This window comes from Micromesistius poutassou (assembly GCF_964030765.1).
Source record: "Micromesistius poutassou genome assembly, chromosome: 24".
Taxonomy (NCBI): domain Eukaryota; kingdom Metazoa; phylum Chordata; class Actinopteri; order Gadiformes; family Gadidae; genus Micromesistius; species Micromesistius poutassou.
In genome coordinates this window covers 5084660-5096468 of record NC_140294.1, presented here as the reverse complement: position 1 = coordinate 5096468, position 11809 = coordinate 5084660, and the positions used below count along the sequence as shown (strand labels likewise).

The following is an 11809-nucleotide window of genomic DNA, read 5'->3' as shown; positions in this document are numbered from 1 at the left end:
CATACTGAGCTAGTATCCTGTGTAACTATACTTATGATATACACCTGTGAAAGGTGTAGATAGTACATTGTTTATTTATTTATTTATACATCCTTTATTTTATTATTTTTATTTTACTTTGTATTTATCTCATATCTCTCTTTTGCTCTACTTTTGACTCTTAAGCTGCGCATGTGTGTGTGTGTGTGTGTGTTTGTGTGGTACAGGTAAACCATGTAATCCTCTTTAGTTAGTTAATGATTGATGGTTTTACTGGTGGCTGGTGTTCAAAGTCTCCTTCCTCATTTGATCTGTCTTCACTGTCTTCTTTAGAACTGTGTTAACGTTCTAAAGAAGTTAGAAGTTATCTAACTTCTTTAGAAGAAGTTATCTTATTAACGTTCTTACACTTACTTTGTGTTTTGGTGAACACCTGAATCTCTTCCTTCAACTGATCTTCATTTCCTTCTGTGCTGTAATATTTTCACACAACAAGGAGCAGGACACGTTTTCATCACGGAGAAGCTACGGTACAGCTCGCTAAATGTCATGTTTTCTTTAGATTATTGGTCATATATTCTCACTGTATTGATATGTTCTAGATTAATTTCCAGTCCCAGTTCAGTGTTAACAGGTTCCTGCTGTAAAAGAGACGTTGAGCTCAGAGAGAGAACCTGAATAAAGGAATATGGGACAGAACATCAATCACTAGTTCCACCGTGTTGAGGGCGTTTCATATTGAACCTCTGGTCCAGGAACCTTTATTGTGGAGGTTCAGTCTGTACTGTATTGTGGTCAGTTTGGTTGTGTTGTGGACTTTTATTGTGGAGGTTCAGTCTGTACTATAGTGAGTTCAGTTTGGTTGTGTTGTGGACTTTTATTGTGGAGGTTCAGTCTGTGCTGTAGTGAGGTCAGTTTGGTTCATGTTGTGAACTTTTATTGTTGGGTTTTATTGGTACCATTAGTTACCTATTGGTGGTTTGATGGCCATCTATAAAGGTATAGCACACTGATCTATAGACTCTGATTCTCTAGTGACTTTGATCTACTGGAAGAGAGTTCAGTGTTCAGAAGTAAGGAATAATCCAAATAATGACATGTATGAGATCTAGACATATAGCGATAGAGTGTGTAGATCTAGACATAGTGATAGTTTGTAGATCTAGACATATATAGTGATAGAGTGTGTAGATCTAGACATAAATAGTGATAGAGTGTGTATATCTAGACATAGAAAGTGATAGAGTGTGTAGATCTAGTCATGCAGCAATTTCACATTTGGTACAGAATCCACAGAAACAACATGTAGTTGTGTTTGTGTCCAGGTCTCCAGTCTACTATGGATGAGGAGAGAGAGGAGGGGGGTCCTACCTCTAAAACCACTCTGTCTGGGGAACATGGCCACCAGAGCAAAGCTAAGAGGTAAGAAGAGGATCTCTCACTGTCTGTGACTGTTGTCCATTTCAGAGCTTAGCAGTGATATCTCATGACATCATTAGTCTGAGAACAGCTGTGTGTGTTGTGTTGAAGCCCAGAGCAGCAGCAGAGAGCAGACTCCCCTGGACCCAGCTGTGTCTCCATGAAGAGTGACTGCTCTATGGATCATCCTGTTGGGTTTAAAGATGGAAATCAGTCTATTCAGAAGAGGTGATGATTTAGAGAGTGACATGGAGGCATGGAGGGGGGTTTCTTCAGTGGTGAAAGATCAGGGGTGTGAGATTATTTTTAGGGCGAAAAGGGCTGTTTTAGTGATGTGGTCGATATGGTGTGAATGAGAGGAGGGATAAGGCTGTTTTAGTGATGTGGTTGACGTGGTGTGAATGAGAGGAGGGATAAGGCTGTTTTAGTGATGTGGTTGACATGGTGTGAATGAGAGGAGGGATGATGTTTTAGTGATGTGGTCGACATGGTGTGAATGAGAGGGAAATGTGGTCGACATGGTGTGAATGAGAGGGAAATGGTGTGAATGAGAGGGTTCTTGTTTTTCTAGAAGAGTCCAGCAGGAGAGAGCAGACTCCCCTGGACCCAGCTGTGTCTCCATGAAGAGTGACTGGTCTATGGATCCACCTTTTTACTTTAAAGATGGAAATCAGTCTATTAAGAAGAGGTGAGGATTCATCAGATTATAAAAATAAAGCTTCTATCAAACGTCCATAAATCCTGGTTCTTGATTTTCCAGAAGAGTCCAGCAGCAGAGAGCAGACTCCCCTGGACCCAGCTGCGTCTCCATGAAGAGTGACTGGTCTATGGATCCACCTTTTTACTTTAAAGATGGAAATCAGTCCATGGAAAAGAGGTAAGTATTGAATCGGGATGATTACTTGGGCTGTAGTCAACCAAATAAAATCTTGGTTGTCTTAAATTCAACCAACTCTATGACCAATCCATTGGTCGATTGTGAAAAGATAATAATAAAACAATGTGCATGTCCAACCAATGAGAATTTGGTCCAACACGTGCATATTGATTAACTAATTATCCAACCGACCATAACCTGACAGCCCTAGAGATTATAGAGCTACAGCTTCTATCAAACATCCATACATCTAGTTTGTGTTTTTCTAGGAGAGTCCAGCAACAGAGAACAGACTCCCCTGGACCCAGCTGTGTCTCCATGAAGAGTAACCACTCTATGGATCCACCTTTTTACTTTAAAGATGGAAATCAGTCTATTGAGAAGAGGTGAGGACTTATCAGAGATTATAAAAATAAAGCTTCCATCAAACGTCAATAATTCCTGGTTTGATGTATGTGTGTGCGTGTGCGTGTGTGTGTGTGTGTGTGTGTGTGTGTGTGTGTGTGTGTGTATTTGTGTTCTCCACAGACACCAGGAAATTTCAAATGTTACAATTGCTCAGTCTGTACAGCAGCATCAAACTGAGCTGGAGATGAACCAGGAGGAACTGGCCGACACACTGTGGGGTGGTAAGAGACTCTTATTTTGAAGGGCAGAAGAGATCTTATCTTTAAAAAAGAGAAGACATTCTATTTTTAAGGAGCAGTATGAGACTCTCATTTGTTCTTTTCGGATTGAATGACTATAACCTTCAATGTGGAGACTCTTTGTGGTTAAATGGTTTAGGGTTAATGGGTATAAGGTTAAATGGTTTGATCCAGATATGTAGGGTTATTGTGGGTGGATCAGGTTAAATGGTTTGATCCAGATATGTAGGGTTATTGTGGGGTATCAGATTAAATGGTTTGATCCAGATATGTAGGGTTATTGTGGGGGTATCAGGTTAAATAATTATCATTATACTACAGATCAACAGTAGAATAACTCAGTGGAAGAGGTTGAACACTATCTTGTTATATCAGCATAGCAAATCACTTTACACTGATTCACTATCATTATTACTATCATTAGACCAATCATATTGCTGTGGAAATAATAGTTCTGAACATTTTGAATCTGTAACATGCAGTCCTTGTCACGACCAGCTTCTCCGTAATGAAGCCACTAAATATCATGAAGTTGATCATAACACAATTCCCTAACAGGAATTATTGACCTGGTTCCACTGATCACCATCTACTAACTGTCTTCTGTTGTTTTCTCATTTAGGATCTAATGCTGTCGAGTGTCAACATAAAATCAAGTCTCATTTGAAGAGGAAGTTGAGGTGTGCGTTTGAGGGAATCGCTAAAGCAGGGCATTCAACACCTCTGAATGACTTCTACACAGAGCTCTTCATCACAGAGAGAGGCAGTGGAGAGGTCAACAAGGAACATGAGGTCAGACTGATTGAAACAGCTTCCAGGAAACAAGTCAAGGAGGAAACACCCATCAGATGTGAGGACATCTTTAAACCCTTACCTGGACAAGATAAACCAATCAGAACAATGATGACAACTGGAGTGGCCGGCATTGGTAAAACCGTCTTAACACACAAGTTCACTCTGGACTGGGCTGAAGGCAAAACCAACCATGATATACATTTCACATTTCTCCTCACTTTCAGAGAGCTGAATTTACTGAAAGGGAAAGAGTTTAGCTTGGTGGAACTTCTTCATCACTTCTTTATTGAGACCAAAGAAGCAGGAATCTGCAGATACGACCGGTTCCAAGTTGTCTTCATCTTGGATGGACTGGATGAGTGTCGACTTCCTCTGGACTTCCAGAACAACCCGATCTGGACTGATGTGACAAAGTCCACCTCGGTGGACTTGCTGCTGACAAACCTCATCAGGGGCGACTTGCTTCCCTCCACCCGCATCTGGATAACCACACGCCCTGCGGCAGCCAATCAGATCCCTGCTGAGTGTGTTGACATGGTGACAGAGGTGAGGGGGTTCACTGACCCACAGAAGGAGGAGTACTTCAGGAAGAGATTCAGAGAGGAGACACTGGCCAGCACAATCATCTCCCACGTCAAGAAATCACGAAGCCTCCACATCATGTGTCACATCCCAGTCTTCTGTTGGATCACTGCTACAGTTCTGGAGGACCTCTTCAAAACATCCCAGAGAGTGGAGAAGATGCCCAAGACTGTGACTCAGATGTACAGCCACTTCCTGAGGGTTCAATCCATACAGGGGGACAGGAAGTATCATGGGAGATCTGAAACAGATTCACATTGGAGTTCAGAGAGCAGAGAGATCATTGCTTCTCTGGGAAAACTAGCTTTTAACCAGCTGGAGAAAGGCAACCTGATCTTCTACGAGGCAGACCTGGCAGAGTGTGGCATCGATATCAGAGCAGCCTCAGTGTACTCAGGAGTGTTTACACAGATCTTTAAAGAGGAGTGTGGGCTGTACCAGGACAAGGTGTTCTGCTTTGTCCATCTGAGCCTCCAGGAGTTTCTGGCTGCCCTTTATATCTCTCTGTCCTTCATCCACACTGGTGTCAATCTGCTCTTAGAAGAACAACCAACCTCTGGTGAAGATAAACTCCTCCTCTTCTACCAGAGTGCTGTGGACAAGGCCTTACAGAGTAAGAATGGACAACTGGACTTGTTCCTCCGCTTCCTCCTGGGCCTCTCTCTGGAGACCAATCAGAATCTCCTACGAGGTCTGCTGGGACAGACAGGAAGTAGATCACAAACCAAGGAGAAAACAGTGTCTTACATCAAGAAGAAGATAAGTGGGGATCTCTCTCCAGAGAGAAGCATCAATCTGTTCCACTGTCTCAATGAGCTGAACGACCGTTCTATAGTGAAGGAGATCCAACAGTACCTGACATCAGGAAGTCTCTCCACAGAATATCTTGATACTGCTCAGTGGTCAGCTCTGGTCTTCATCTTACTGACATCAGAAGAAGAGCTGGATGTGTTTGACCTGAAGAAATACAAAGATTCAGAGGAGGGTCTTCTGAGGCTGCTGCCAGTGGTCAAAGCCTCCAAATCATCTCTGTAGGTTCACTAATAACATGTATCACATTACACACAACAAAATATACCTAATAGTAGAATATAAAAGTTATGATAACATATAAAACATCTTTGTATGTTCACGTATAACATGTATCACAATACACACATTATATTGTGTAACCAGGGTGAAGAGTCAAACTCAAAAGCTCTTATCTATTATGAAATAATAAATAAGAAAAGCCAAGAATGAATAATAATTGTTATTTATAGTTAAATACAGCAGTATTCATATATAGCTATAAGTATAAATAAGTAATTGTTGATAAGGATACATTCATAAATACGTTTATTATTAATAAAATGTAACAAACTATTTGAAAACATTTTAACCTTGTTCAGTACATTTGGTTACATGGATGCTTTGGTTTTAACCAATGCTGATGCGTTGATAAAGAGACGTCTGGGTCATTTAGGGGAAGGGTGAGAGGTCACGATTGACAACCGGAAAGCTGCACCCATGTACTACAATACAATACATAATACATCCAATACTACAATAAAAAGTAATATTAATATAAAAAACATTTTCAAAGACTACAAATCAGCTTTTCAATATTATTCATTATACATTCAATATTGAATAAACATGAATCTAATGTATTGACTAGTATATATTTGTTAAATGAATAAAACCTCTCTAATTAAAGTCATTCATTATATTAACAGTAAAATATGTTAGTTACTTTAATCACAGTTCCTTACATCTTCTGTTTATGTGTGTAAAGGCTGAATGGCTGTCATCTGTCAGAGAGATGCTGTGAAGCTCTGGCCTCAATTCTCAGCTCCAACTCCTCTAGTCTGAGAGAGCTGGACCTGAGTACCAATGATGTGCAGGATTCAGGAGTGAAGCTGCTCTCTGCTGGACTGGGGAGTCCACACTGTACACTGGAAACTCTCAGGTCAGTTTCACTCAATGGTCAAACAGTTACACCACAAGTTCCACAGTTCAGTTCAGAGGACAGTTCTATAATGGCACATTTCCACTGGAGGGTGAGGGTCGGTTCAGTCTGCAAAGGTCTGTCATGGATCGCGTTTCCACCATCAAAAGTGGGGCATGATCCGGACTCAGAGTCGTATTGAGCCATACTCGTCTCACAATTCTCCTCCGTTGGGGTACTGAGACGCCTGAAAGGGTGCCAGCAAGTTCGAGCTTCACACGCCATCCGTTGAGTGGTCGACAGAATCGTCACTTATGTGCGACAGGGGGATATAATAAACAAACACAGTACCTGCTAGGTATTTCTGGACAACAGTTAAAGCTTTGTTTATTAAAGAAAATGTTATGCAAAAGTTTGAGGTCCTACATTGTTTCTCTTTGTTCATTGTGTGCGTTCTTCTTTTTCCTTGGATTTATTAGCAGGCTACACTGTTTTTAAGGGAAGTATAATGATTACATTTGTTTAAGAACTATATGAAATCTAACTCTTAATATTTAAAGATCCAGTTTCTTAACAATAATTACATTTTGTTCATGTGTGTAAAAATACTTTGGTTTCAATTCTCCTAAAACATAAATCACAGTTCCTAACATGTTGTGTTTATTGTGTTTGAAGGTTGAATGGCTGTAATCTATCAGAGAGATGCTGTGAAGCTCTGGCCTCAGTTCTCAGCTCCAACTCCTCTAGTCTGAGAGAGCTGGACCTGAGTACCAATGATCTGCAGGATTCAGGAGTGAAGCTGCTCTCTGCTGGACTGGGGAGTCCACAATGTACACTGGAAACTCTCAGGTCAGTTTCACTCAATGGTCAAACACTTACACCACAAGTTCAACATCAGAGTATGTTGAACAGATTGTGTGTGTGTGTGTGTGTGTGTGTGTGTGTGTGTGTGTGTGTGTGTGTGTGTGTGTGTGTGTGTGTGTGTGTGTGTGTGTGTGTGTGTGTGTGTGTGTGTGTGTGTGTGTGTGTGTGTGTGTGCAGCTTGTCTGGCTGCCTGGTCACACAGGAAGGCTGTGCTTCACTGGCCTCAGCTCTGACCTCCAACCCCTCCCATCTGAGAGAGCTGGACCTGAGCTACAATCACCCAGGAGACTCAGGAGCTGCGCTGCTCTCTGCTGGACTGGAGGATCCACACTGGAGACTGGACACTCTCAGGTATGGAGAGGACAGCTCACCACTCAGGGACAAAGTCTCCTACAAGGATTCAAGTCACTGCTAGATGAAGTGGTTTGAAGAGGCAGCTGTAACTCATGTTGTGTAGAAAGTGATGAGACAGCAGATGATGAAGGTGAATGTTTCAACATGCTGCTCTCACTTTGTTTCCCCCCCCAGTGTGGAGCACAGTGGAGTGTGGAGGCTGAAACCAGCTCTAAAGAAGTGTAAGTGTCTGTTTAGTTTGATTCATCACAACACACACTAACTATTAAGATGATCCAACCACATTCATTCATTCAAGTGTTGACTTGTGTATACGCATGTCTAGCTGTGTTTCCCTGTGTTTATGTACCGGTATGTCTAGTATTTTTGTGTAGGTGTGTGTACGTATGTGTACATGTCTGTGTATAGTATGTATGAACCAGTCCTATGGTACCAATAGTTAGTTTCCAGCCTGTATGTGAGCTCAGCTGGTTCAGTCGGTTGTTTACACAGGTGGACTACAATGGATGTGTATTGGAACCTCTCAAAGTCTAATATCTTGGAAAGTATGTATACTATAGCTTAGATATAGGCTCATCATGCTGAACGTTTTGATGTATAATATGTGCATGTAGTGTAAATATTGTGGGAGTAGATTCAGTTAATACATATTTCTAAGTGTCATTGTTTTGACTAGGACAACCACTCATGCACACATGGGATTTACATTTAGGTTTAACTTAAATGATCTTCAAAACAATATGCACTACTATTTCTTAAGCTATAGCACCCTAGTCCACTATAGTAGCTATCATTTGATATGATTTAGTCTTTCTATGTTAATTTTTGTAGAGAAGATGAACATGAACCAGGAAGAACAGTACTAGTGATGATGATGATGATGATGATGATGATGATGATGAAGATTGTTTCAGCAGCTCATCATGTCTTGTTCTCTGTCAGATGCCTGTGAACTCACACTGGACCCAAACACAGCCCACAAAGGACTCTCTCTGTCTGAGGACAACAGAAAGCTGACATGGGTTAAAGAGGACCAGTCGTATCCAGATCACCGAGAGAGATTTGACATCTATCCCCAGGTGTTGTGTAGAGAGGCTCTGACTGGCCGCTGTTACTGGGAGGTAGAGTGGAAAGGAGATGTTTATATAGGAGTGACATACAGAGGAATCACAAGGAGAGGAGAGGGTGATGACAGCGGGCTTGGAGAGAACAACAAGTCCTGGAGTCTTTGTTGTTATGATGATGGTGGTTACTCTGCCTGGTACAACGGTAGAGCAACAGCCATACCTCTCCCCCCCGCTGGCTCTACCAGAGTAGGAGTGTATCTGGACCGGCCTGCTGGCACTCTGTCCTTCTACAGAGTGTCCCCAGATGGAGGAGGGTCCTCAGACATATTGACACATCTCCACACCTTCCAGTCCACCTTCACCCAGGAGGACCTCCTCCCTGGGTTTAGGTTCTCTATGCCCTCTTTGAACACCAAGTTCTGTACGTTAGCTTTAAGTTTATGTTCCTCAGCGTCTCTGTGTAAGTTATAGTCTCTCTCTCGCTCTCTCTCCTCATCCCTCTGTCTCTTCTATTGTTGGAGTCCTTGTGTTTATTGTGTACATTTAAGGGACTGTTCTTCTATTGTTTGAGTCCTTGTGTTTATTGTGTACATTTAAGGGACTGTTCTTCTATTGTTTGAGTCCTTGTCTTTATTGTGTACATGTAAGGGACTGTTCTTTTGTTGTTCTGGTTAATAAAGCATAATAGTAATAAGCAACTCAGTGGATCCACTGAATGTTCTCGTATGTTCAGCAGAGGATCAGTTTACACTTTAAGGTCGGGGGTTCACTGAATAAAAAGCACAACAGGGGCTTCATCTACACAGCATTAATAATCAGGATACCAGCAAGTGCATTTCCACATCAGACTCATACGCACGATGAGGGACGGAATATGGAGAGAGTTCTAGAAGCAAGCTGGAAAGGAAACAGACCCCAGCTACTGGCGTCTCTGAAGAGACGAGCCTTGCAGGCTGGTTGATGCACCACCTCCCCCGTGGCGTTTAACAGGACCCTGAGCCTCCATGTTGTAACACACAGAGGTCTGTGTTTGAGGCACTGGTGCTGACCTGAATAGGAGGAACCTCTCCTTCTCTGGGTGTGCGTGCAGAGAAGGAGAGGTGTGCACAGTCATGGGCGTCTGTCTTAACTCCACAATAGACCACAGGCCTACTTATCTAAATTAAGTCTCTCACAGGCTCCATATCAACTGTAGCTGCGATAGGAACCATAAATACACTTAAATATTACTGCCTGCTTTCAGAGGGTCTCCTGATGAGTGGCAGCAAAAAGGCGATGATTACTTCTCTCCTCGCTGCCTCCACAAACTAGTGTTGCTGAGCTGAAGGGAACCTTTCATCAGGACCCTGATGGACCCCTCCACGCTCTCTCTGGAGGGCGCTCAGCCTCCTGGTCCCTGGTCTCCATGGTAACCAAAGGTACCGAGACCCTGAGTCGGTCCATGCGCTGCAACATACGACACTTTCCTGGTGGAAATGTCAAGAATTATTTTCTCCGCTTTATTAAGTTAATTCCATCACAACGTTGCTATTTCTATCTAAATAGTTGTAATAATAAATAATGCTAACACAAGCGCCTTGATTTAATTAAAATTATTGAATGACAATTGTCAATGGGATCAAACACAAGAAAGCCCAAGAGCTTATTTCCATTGTGGTGTATGTTATGTCTGTGAGTGTATCTATAGATATATTTAAGAACACAATAGGTGTAAATGTGTGTCAGTGTTGTCTGTCGTGTCTTTCCTTCATGTTTTGTTACCTCACTTCCTGGCAGGTCATCAGAAAGGTGTTCGTCTTTTTTAGCAGCAGCAAACCAGATAAAAGTGAGGCACATTTTCACTCAGTGACATTCTGTGTCATGAAGGACACTTGACATGAAAGATGATACCACCCCTATCTAAGTCTGGATTGGTTTAGATACACACTCACTGAGCACCACCAGTAGGCCAACACACACACACACACACACACACACACACACACACACACACTTACGTATATAGATATATGTACTCACACAAACACACACACACACACACATGCAATCCAAATGGATCTTTTAAAAAAATTCTACATGACTGCATTCAGGCAGAATCAGACATTAAACAGTATAGAATATGTTATGTAACAAATTATAATGTTTGTTCCTATAATCAGGACAGATAATCTCGCCATTTGTTTCCTTTGTTAAAGATTCTTGTTAGGTTGGATTCTTTGTTTGTTTGTCCTGTCATCTTGTTGCATCCTTTACAGGCAGGTATTCACACACACACACACACACACACACACACACACACACACACACACACACACACACACACCGCTGAATGTTTTAATTTTTTTTTTAATTATTATGTTACACCTTTCCTGCTGTCTGCTCCCAGACCATAGTCGAGGAGCACAAAAGCGACGTTCCGATTCTCTCGGGAGTCACTTTGACCGGCAGTGGGTCTGCTTATAGGTTTGAATATGGTCGGAATGAAGCGGCCACCAATTCTTGACAGGCTGGGTACTTTATTCTTAGTTTCACTAACTTTACACTTTTGCACAGACACAACCAGACTCGTTAATTACTTCACTAAACTGACACATGCTACCGCTCGCTCTCCTCGCTGGTCCACTCACACACACACACTGCCATTCTCGCACATACGCTACTCTCGTAACAATTATTATTGACAGTTAGCTGAACATTATAGGGTCCCGTCTTTCCACTCCCTGTTTTCTCAGTTAAACACAGAAATCAACTACATTTGTCCCAGTGTTTGTTATACGTGAAATTAAGCCAAAAAAGACGCTCTCTTACTCCGGTAACGCAGTCGTTTGCGATGCCTTTCTTGTTTGTCATTTCTTCTATTTGTCTCTATCTCATCCAATCTTTCATCGATCTATGCAGATGTTGTGGATGCAACAGAATATATGATGCATTGCTGCAGCAACATTTAAGATGATCGCAATGAGTTCTCCGTTTTGCCTGCGCGCTCTCTGCGGTCAAACCAAAACAAACCCAATCCTGCCTCTTGCGAACCTCGACCCTACGTCATATGCCGCCCCTTGCAAGCCTGTCCCCCTTAAGCAGCCGGAGATTCTACTGATGACTGAGCGACACAGATGTATGCATATCGGGCATCAAGTGTGAATAAGTGTGAATGACCCTCACGGTCGAACCTCCTGATCTACAAATGCAGAGAAAAGTGACAGAAAAAAGACATATGTGAAAACGGCTACACACACACACACATAGTTGTTAGTCTAAATAGTTAATTATTCAGAACCATAATCTTAAAGAAATA

The 11809-nt window shown here is 42.1% G+C and overlaps 1 protein-coding gene across 4 annotated transcripts; it reads left to right on the top strand.

Moving 5' to 3' along the window:
• The first annotated feature begins 324 nt into the window (after positions 1-324).
• LOC311369663 (NACHT, LRR and PYD domains-containing protein 3-like) lies at positions 325-9189 on the top strand. 4 transcript variants are annotated; one of them, XM_084487885.1, is made up of 13 exons: positions 325-509; positions 1305-1401; positions 1510-1626; positions 1970-2086; positions 2159-2275; positions 2545-2661; positions 2804-2904; positions 3545-5330; positions 6077-6250; positions 6905-7078; positions 7271-7444; positions 7622-7668; positions 8390-9189. In XM_084487885.1, the coding sequence occupies exons 2-13, from the start codon at positions 1319-1321 to the stop codon at positions 8983-8985; spliced, it is 3603 nt and encodes a 1200-aa protein (XP_084344011.1). In that variant the 5' UTR covers positions 325-509; positions 1305-1318; the 3' UTR covers positions 8986-9189. The 4 variants fall into 4 exon arrangements, with proteins under 4 accessions (XP_084344011.1, XP_084344010.1, XP_084344008.1 ...); XM_084487884.1 differs by having other exon boundaries at positions 1973-2086; positions 6905-7444; XM_084487882.1 differs by having other exon boundaries at positions 6905-7444.
• The last annotated feature ends 2620 nt before the right edge of the window (positions 9190-11809 follow it).

What these genes read in the sequence shown, in the direction of transcription:
- LOC311369663 (XM_084487882.1), top strand. Translation starts at nt 1,319, where the DNA reads ATGGATGAGGAGAGAGAGGAGGGGGGTCCTACCTCTAAAACCACTCTG. An exon ending in AATCAGTCTATTGAGAAGAG is followed by an intron (nt 2,662 to 2,803) that starts GTGAGGACTTAT and finishes TGTTCTCCACAG; the next exon opens with ACACCAGGAAATTTCAAATG. An exon ending in GGCCGACACACTGTGGGGTG is followed by an intron (nt 2,905 to 3,544) that starts GTAAGAGACTCT and finishes TTTCTCATTTAG; the next exon opens with GATCTAATGCTGTCGAGTGT.